The sequence below is a fragment of the Nerophis lumbriciformis genome, linkage group LG04 (assembly GCF_033978685.3).
Source record: "Nerophis lumbriciformis linkage group LG04, RoL_Nlum_v2.1, whole genome shotgun sequence".
NCBI lineage: Eukaryota > Metazoa > Chordata > Actinopteri > Syngnathiformes > Syngnathidae > Nerophis > Nerophis lumbriciformis.
Genome location: NC_084551.2, coordinates 34,757,501 through 34,766,430, shown reverse-complemented (window position 1 = coordinate 34,766,430; position 8,930 = coordinate 34,757,501). Strand labels below are relative to the sequence as shown.

General features: G+C 41.5%; 1 protein-coding gene across 6 annotated transcripts in view; it reads left to right on the top strand.

Moving 5' to 3' along the window:
• The first annotated feature begins 1,061 nt into the window (after positions 1–1,061).
• The window catches only part of col14a1a (collagen, type XIV, alpha 1a), a 367,796-nt gene continuing 359,927 nt past the window's right edge, over positions 1,062–8,930 (top strand). For 4 of the 6 annotated variants that reach the window (XM_061953441.2, XM_061953398.1, XM_061953390.1 and 1 more), the window contains exon 1: positions 1,127–1,484. In XM_061953441.2, coding sequence (XP_061809425.1) covers positions 1,231–1,484 — 254 coding nt within the window. In that variant the 5' untranslated portion in view covers positions 1,127–1,230. Of the gene's footprint in view, positions 1,485–8,930 lie in introns of all 6 variants that reach the window. The other 2 variants (XM_061953406.1, XM_061953424.1) reach the window with 2 other exon arrangements.

Here is an 8,930-nt window from a genome sequence, read left to right as displayed (position 1 = left end):
ATGAGGTGGCGACTTGTCCAGGGTGTACACCGCCTTCCGCCCGAATGCAGCTGAGATAGGCTCCAGCACCCCCCGCGACTCCAAAAGGGACAAGCGGTAGAAAATGGATGGATGGATGTCACCTAAGGCGGGTGTGTCCAAAATTGTTAATACAGAAAAAATGACGGCCCAGCGGTTAACTTTGATAAGCACATTTTTATTATGAGGTGGCGACTTGTCCAGGGTGTACACCGCCTTCCACCCGAATGCAGCTGAGATAGGCTCCAGAACCCCCCTTGACCCCAAAAGGGACAAGCGGTAGGAAATGGATGGATGGATGTCACCTAAGGCCGGTGTGTCCAAAATTGTTAATACAGAAAAAATTACGGCCCAGCGATTAACTTTAATAAGCACATTTTTATTATGAGGTGGCGACTTGTCCAGGGTGTACCCCGCCTTCCGCCCGCATGCAGCTGAGATAGGCTCCAGCACCCCCCGCGACCCCAAAAGGGACAAGCGGTAGAAAATGGATGGATGGATGGATGTCACCTAAGGCCGGTGTGTCCAAAATTATAAATACAGAAAAAATGACGGCCCAGTGGTTAACTTTGATAAGCACATTTTTATTATGAGGTGGCGACTTGTCCAGGGTGTACACCGCCTCCCGCCCGAATGCAGCTGAGATAGGCTCCAGCACCCCCCGATACCCCAAAAGGGACAAGCGGTAGAAAATGGATGGATGGATGTCACCTAAGGCCGGTGTGTCCAAAATTATAAATACAGAAAAAATTACGGCCCAGCGGTTAACTTTGATAAGCACATTTTTATTATGAGGTGGCGACTTGTCCAGGGTGAACCCCGCCTTCCGCCCGAATGCAGCTGAGATAGGCTCCAGCACCCCCCGCTACCCCAAAAGGGACAAGCGGTAGAAAATGGATGGATGGAGGGTATTAATAATGAATGTATGTAATTTTCAGAATATGCAGAGGGCCAATAAGAAGAAGAAATGTGTTTGAACCTTGCTGGCTTTTTTTTCTTTCTTTTTGTAATGACACTTTGTATCACAGGAGGCAACAGTGAGTCACTGATTCTAGTTAACTAGAAGAGGAAGTAGCAAAGGTGAGCTAATGTTTCACATGTTTTCAGTGTGGCAGTGACACTTTTACACAGATATAGTTGGTCTTCAGGGAGATATGGTGCACGTCACTGAAATAGGTAGAAGGATATTTGGCCTTCAAATGACTCATTGCAATGTGGTGCATTTCCTACATTTTGGGTGTGTCCACAGATGAAGATGAAAGTGAGTGCCATAAGGACAGGATGGGGACAAGAAGGAAAAGACTAGTCATCCAGGTGATGACAGTGTTTATGGCAGCAGGACAGTTGTTTGGCCGAGGAGCCCCAGGGACACACCTGGTGTGTTTCCACCCATCCAAGGAGACATTTCACCAGCCTCCATTTCCCATGGCTGCAGCAGCCCGAGGGCGAGCCACACAGCACAGTGGGTGTGTAAAAGTATACCATTTTGTTGCTTTTTTGATGGCTTGTGTCTAAATTAAAAGGACACTTAAACTTCAACACGCCCTATTAACCTAGCGCCGGGAGCTAGCATAGCATAGCATCCTAGCATAATGAGCTGGCACAGAAGGAAATGACCCTGACTTAACCATTTTTTTTCTGTTTTTGGAAACTTGCAGCCATACATTGTTGTCAGAGTACATTCTTGTTGTAAGCTAATCAATGTTAATAGTTCCCTGGTTTTAATTACATCCATTTCCTACTGTGCTCAAGCAAGGCGTTAACAAAAACAGCAACAACTGCACAATATTAGCTTTGTAAAATCACAATTTAACATAGAGCTTGCTACTTTTCTTATAGTCACAAACATGACTAATAGAGATGTCCGATATTCCGATATTGTCCAACTCTTAATTGCCGATTCTGATATCAACCGATACAGATATATACAGTCGTGGAATTAACACATTATTATGCCTAATTTTGTTGTGATGCCCCCGCTGGATGCAATGTAACAAGGTTGTCCAAAATAAATCAACTCAAGTTATGGAAAAAAATGCCAACATGGCATTGCCATATTTATTATTGAAGTCACAACATGCCTCAAAACAGCAGCTTGGAATTTGGGACATGGTCTCCCTGAGAGAGCATGAGTTGGTTGAGGTGTGCGGGGTTGGGGGGAGCGGGTTTTAGGAGGGGGGGGTGTATATTGTAGCGTCCCGTAAGAGTTAGTGCTGCAAGGGGTTCTGGGTATTTGTTCTGTTGTGTTTATGTTGTGTTACGGTGCGGATGTTCTCCCGAAATGTGTTTGTCATTCTTGTTTGGTGTGGGTTCACAGTGTGGCGCATATTTGTAACAGTGGTAAAGTTGTTTATACGGCCACCCTCAGTCTGACCTGTATGGCTGTTGATATTATGTGATTGGGCCGGCACGTAAAGGCAGTGCCTTTTAAGGTTTATTGGCGCTCTGTACTCCTCCCTACGTCCGTGTACACAGCGGCGTTTTAAAAAGTCATAAATTTAACTTTTTGAAACCGATACCGATAATTTCCGATGTTACATTTTAAAGCATTTATCGGCCGATAATATCGGCAGTCCGATATTAATCGGACATCCCTAATAACTAAAACAATACACTATCTCACAGACGTGAGTACACCCCTCGCATTTCAGTAACCATTTGTGTCAGGCGCTGGAACGCAACTTTGACCCCAAAGACGAAGAGACGGGAGGCAGACGGTGAGTAAAATATTGTGATTCAATATAAACAAAAGAAAAACACACTTACAAGGGAGTGGGAGAATACGCAACTCAGACTGGAAAAAAACAAAAGACGGCGAGGGCAAAAGTAAATGCACAAAACACGGGACTTCTTTTGTAAAGTGAACAACACGTGTACGTCAAGCAAAGGAATAGGCGGTACGCAAAGCATGAGGTACAGCAATGATTCGAACCTGTCTGGAAGATAGGAGACTGATTGGCAACCGGCTACAGGTGTGTCCCGGTTGTCAATCAGGCAGTAGGCGTGGAAGCTTGTGCACAGAACGATGAAGTAACAACTTACTAAATAAAAGCCCAGGACAGGAACTAAACTACCACACACAGGGAAGAAGCAAACACAAGTCCAAAACATCCATCCATTTTCTACCGCTTATTCCCTTTGGGGTCGCGGGGGGCGCTGGAGCCTATCTCAGCTACAATCGGGCGGAAGGCGGGGTACACCCTGGACAAGTCGCCACCTCATCGCAGGGCCAACAAAGATAGACAGAAAACATTCACACTCACATCCACACACTAGGGCCAATTTAGTGTTGCCAATCAACTTATCCCAAGTCCAAAACAGTTACAAGGATATAACACATTTCAGTATATTGACAATAATATAAAATGAAACGTGGATATTGTGGAGTACACAGTGTACAGCGTGTATAGCAGTATTGATTTTCTTTCCTGTCAACACACAGCCATTATTTTCTAAATTGCTGGGTTGCAACCACGTGACCAAGAGGCACTTCCGGTTTTGACTTCAGTGGCAAACATTCATTATGCAGCGTTTCCTCTCAGCTTGCCAATATACTTGTGGTGGTGGGGGTGTGGTCAAAATGACGTCATCATACAATTTGCATAATCAACGATGATGCATATATTTTGATTAAAAAGGCTAAACAAAAAGTATATGCATACATTTAAAAACAAATCGGTGTTATTACTAAAATGTATTTACATAGTTTTTCCGATATCGTTGAGCTCTTTTAAAAAAAAATTGCTTCTGCTTATTGTACAATGTATTTTCATTTCAAGTTTCTAGTCAGTTTTCCAATCCTTTTAGTGACTTTCACTTTATTAAAAACAACTATCAACAAACATCTTTTTTCTGGTGTTATGGGAGAACAGTGGCGGCTGCTGATTTTTCAAGTAGGGAAAGCTCATTTTCAGCTACTCCCTAAACGTGAATACAATCTCCAATAACCGATGAAAGATATAAAGATGCTCGATTTTACAAAGAAAATGTCCCTTCAAGATTGTAAAATCCTCTATATCAACACGGAACAACGGAATAAAAGTAAAAAAGCTCTGGCAGTGGTTTATATTTCAAGATAGCTGATTTGGTTATATTGCCGTAAATTAAAAAGGGATTCAGCCTCAGACGGATCATCCAATCATCGTGAAGAAGACTGGCATCCAAGACAGCCGAGGCCAAGCCCACTTCTACTCACTTCCAGAGACGCTCGGCGTCAGTGCGGGGGACAAAGCCGAGCATTTATCTAATGATTGTCGAGTTTGGCTGTAGTGGAACGACCCACTCTATGCTCCCCCACTGAAGTCAATGGACGCTCGGCTTCAACACTGTCTCATGCACTGTGACGCTATCACAATGAATGAAAAGAAAGTTGCGTCAACTGTCGTGAAAGTAGCTGATTGTGAACAAAAGTTGAACGCATTCTAGCTTATATTTGGTCAATGAAATGTAAACACAAAAGTACATATTTGAACAGTTATTATTTTTGATATTCCATGGGAAGCTGAGATTCCCTTGCAGTCTTGGAGCAATCGCCACTGTTGGAGACTACACTCGTGTTTAGATTGACTTCAGTCACTCAAAGTCCGCAACGAACAGCGAGTGCTGCACCGAGCCTGACGTGACATTTGCTATGCGGTGCTGCTCCAGCTGGACTTTCTCTCTTTGAAAGAGTGCCACTGTCCTTTTAATATTTGCACTTTGCACATTTTGTAGTTCGCTGTACGTTTCAGTGATCAAAGTCTTTCTGCGGCCGAATTTTCGGTGCATCACTAGTCAATAGTGCTCAACAATAGGCTATATATATATCCATTCATACAATATATTACCTAAATTTGTTTTCACCAAAAAAAACACTAATTTTTAAGGTATGGCAGCTGTTTTTCCATGGCGGAATGCCACGATCAATTACAATGGAGGGAAAACCCTGATATGAATCATTCATTTGTGTAGATGTCTGAGATATCATCTTCATAAAAAAAAAACCTTGAATGTGATAGATTGTATCCATACATCCTTAAAAGGAAAGACTTCACAAGATTTAAAAAAATAAACATTACTGAATTGAACTTTTCAAGCTATTCAGTTAATGACGCTTCCTTCTACACTTCAAGAGATCAAAAAAATACAAGCCCACATCATTTGTTTACATCTGGATGGGTCCACGCATTAAATCCATTAAAGACAATGCTAGACTTATTAGGTTTGTGTATTGTCAAAACACTTCACTTATATATAATGCATATGTTTAGTTTTTGTAGTTACTCTCCTATTGCAAGTACCCTGTAGTCCAGCAATGTTTGGTTTCCAACAATGTTTAGTGAATAGCGATAGTGAGATTGTCGCTGCCATGGGATAGGCAGCCTACAAGAGATTCATTAATCTAGTTTGACACTTTTCAGCAATAATACTAATACAAAGACTTAACATTGCACCATGCACGCTTAACAACAATGCACTAGTCCATTTCATGTGGAAGTTTCCTAAAGAAAACTGCTCATATAGTATTTGGAAAATAAGAAAAGTAAATGCATCAATAAAGGCTTTTACAGTTTATTGTGAGGTAATACAGACATAGAAAACATGATCATTGCAAACTCTGCAATGTTTGTCTTCAGTTGATTCTTTTTCCTTCTGAGGTGGACTGTCTTAGGAACTATGTCGTAACTTTTGACAATATCGATTCCAACAATTTCATAATGCAAACGTTTCACTGTGCTTTCACTTGACATCTGACTAGGAACACTTTTTTGCCCTCCGGTGATGTCTGGTGCAACCCAGCAGAAGTTGGCAACGCAAGTGAGTACACCTCACTGTCCCAACCAATGTTCCCTCTAATTTTTCATATGTCTGAGCAAACACAAAAACTCCCTGAGCATTCAGTGGAGCACATGTGAGCAACATCACACGTGGCAATACCAGCAGCCCACCTGTCTCAAACCAATCTTTTATAATAACACTCAAATGACAGGAGTCATTTTCATGAGATTATTTTGTAATATTAGTGATTTGGCCCACTTGTAATGAAAATAAAAGAAATCTTGTTTTTCATAAGTTATGGATTAGTAATGTACAATATGTCTGGGTGGGTGTCCTGCTTTGGAAATCATTTGTACCCCTTTCAGAGATCACATTTAGTTCCCCTTAAACATCCTCATGTTGCACAATGAAATGTAAGCATAGGATGAAGTGTGCATTCCTGTAACTTTCTCTAGTAACTTCATTCCATGATTAACATCAATAAATTAACATTAATAATAAATGACAGTAGAATAAGCACACGTATGACTGAGGAGTCATAGTGTAACTTTGTGTGGTGTTTGAGTTGTCTGACTTTTTGTGTGGCCATAAACGCACCAGTGCTATGCGTGCTGGTGACAGATGACAAGTTGGTTTTGGCCTGGTTTGTACGGCAGAAAATGACTAGTTTTTCGAGATAGAAGTTTTTTACTCATGTTTTTTGTGTGGTTATGGCCGAATATAAACAGTTTTGCTCAATAAAGTGATCGATATAATTCCTGTCCTCGAAGCATCTCGATAGACATTACAATAACTGAACGGTGTTGACGAACACCGTTAGAGGTGCTTGTTGTCACTGTCACTCAGAGTTGCATTGCAAAATTACACAGAATAAATGTGTTTATTTTGTTTAGAATTCAGATGGGATTTGATTTGGTGCGCGGCATATATTTGCTGTGCGCAGAGGACGCTTGAGCAGTGCGCAATTGCGCAGGCGCGCACCTTAGAGGGAACGTTGGTCCCAACTGTGTCCCTGGTGTGGATATTTAGTGTGACTGTAAGAATCATTGTTGAGTCCTCTTGGGCATGGATTTAATCAGCGCTGCGTTAGTTGTTACTGAAATCATCATCCAATCCAACCATGATGACATCAGTTGTGGATGGTATACACTTTGCGCTCCTCCACCTACTTTCGGCTTGACACTGCTTCACAGGTGCTCAATTGGGCTGAGGTAGGAAGAGATCTTCTACCAGACAGACACCATCACCTTATTCAGAGAGGCACTTGTTATCTTGGAGGTGTTTTGGGGATCCTTATCACGTCATGACACATTACATGATGGAATTCATGTTTCCCTCAGTGAACTGAAATTCCCATGCGGTGGAAGCACTCATGCAGCCCCGGACCATAATACTACCGTCACAATGCCTGACACAATTTAGGGGCGGTATGGCGTAGTGGGTAGAGCAACCGTGCCAGAAACCTGAGGGTTGCAGGTTCGCTCCCCGCCTCTTACCATCCAAAAAATTGCTGCCGTTGTGTCCTTGGGCGGGACACTTCACCCTTTGCCCCCGGTGCCACTCACACCGGTGAATTGAATGATGAATGATAGGTGGTGGTCGGAGGGGCCGTTGGCGCAAATTGCAGCCACGCTTCCGTCAGTCTACCCCAGGGCAGCTGTGGCTATGAAAGTAGCTTACCACCACCAGGTGTGAATGATTGATGGGTTCTACATGTAAAGCGACTTTGGGTACTTAGAAAAGCGCTATATAAATCCCAGTTATTATTATTATTATTATTAATTATTGTGTTTCTATTTAGACAATAATGGTTGTGTGTTGACTCATTTTCAGTGCATAGTAAATCTTTACTGCTATACAAGCTGTACACTGACTACACTGTATAACCAAATTTCGGATCTTTGAGAAAATACACTGAAATAAATATAGCTGGGTCTATGTGAGGTGTGTATAAGGTTGTAAATGTAATCATCCGGTTTTAAGAACCCTATAGGGGGCCGCGAGCAATAGGGTAGATTTCCCTCATTTTTGTCTACAATCTAGTTTTCATGTTAGCATGATACACATGCCTGCAGCGAGGTGGCAGCAGTGCTCAATCTAATCATCAGGCTCCCTGTTCTACCTGGTAGAAGTAGTAAGGGCACAGGGACACAAGGTTGCATTCATCAGCGTCGGAATTATCAGCATCAAGATTTTAACAAAAAAGTAGCTTTTTGCACTTTCTCTTTGTTTTGTATTGCTGCAATAATTATGACATATACATAGATTTTATTTCTTGTTTTTTAATGTATTATTTATTTGTCAATTTATTTGATTAAAGTATATTTCAATTACTAGTCTGTTCAACTTGTACGTCCCAAAATTCCACGAGAGTAAAACGTTCCATCCATCAATTTTCTACCGCTTGTCCCTTTCAGGGTCGCGGGGGTAATGGAGACTATCTCAGCTGCATTCGGGCGGAAAGTGCGGTACACCCTGGACAAGTCGCCACCTCATCACAGGGCCAACACAGATAGACAGACGAAATTCACACACTAGTGCCAATTTTAGTGTTGCCAGTGCATGTCTTTGGGAGGAAGTCATGTTCTCCACACAGTCACGGGGAGAACACGCAAACTCCACACAGAAAGATCCCGAGCCCAGAATCGAACCTAGGACCTTCGTATTGTGAGGCACACACACTAACCCCTGGTCCACCGTGCTGCTCCACGAGAGTAAAAAGTAAATTTTCTTAAATTATTTTTTACAAAAATGTGCACCTTTTTTGTTTTCAAGTTTTGGTTCAGGCACTGTTTAAGCACCGGCACCCTTTTTTAATTACCGATCTGATATAAAAAAAATAACTTTCCAGTTTCTCTTTTCAACATGTTCAAAAATGAGTAGTAAGAAGCAGAGCTTATTTAATCCTACCCCTTTTCTTTTACATAACAGTTGCTAAAACTTTTGTTCACTTCCTGTTCTCAATTTATTCACAATATACTCTAAGTCACACTCTAAGTGGCTGGGGGCCGCGCTATATATATATATATATATATATATATATATATATATATATATATATATATATATATATATATATGTGTGTATATATATATGTATGTATATATATGTCTATATATATATATATGTCTATGTATATGTCCATGTGTATGTAT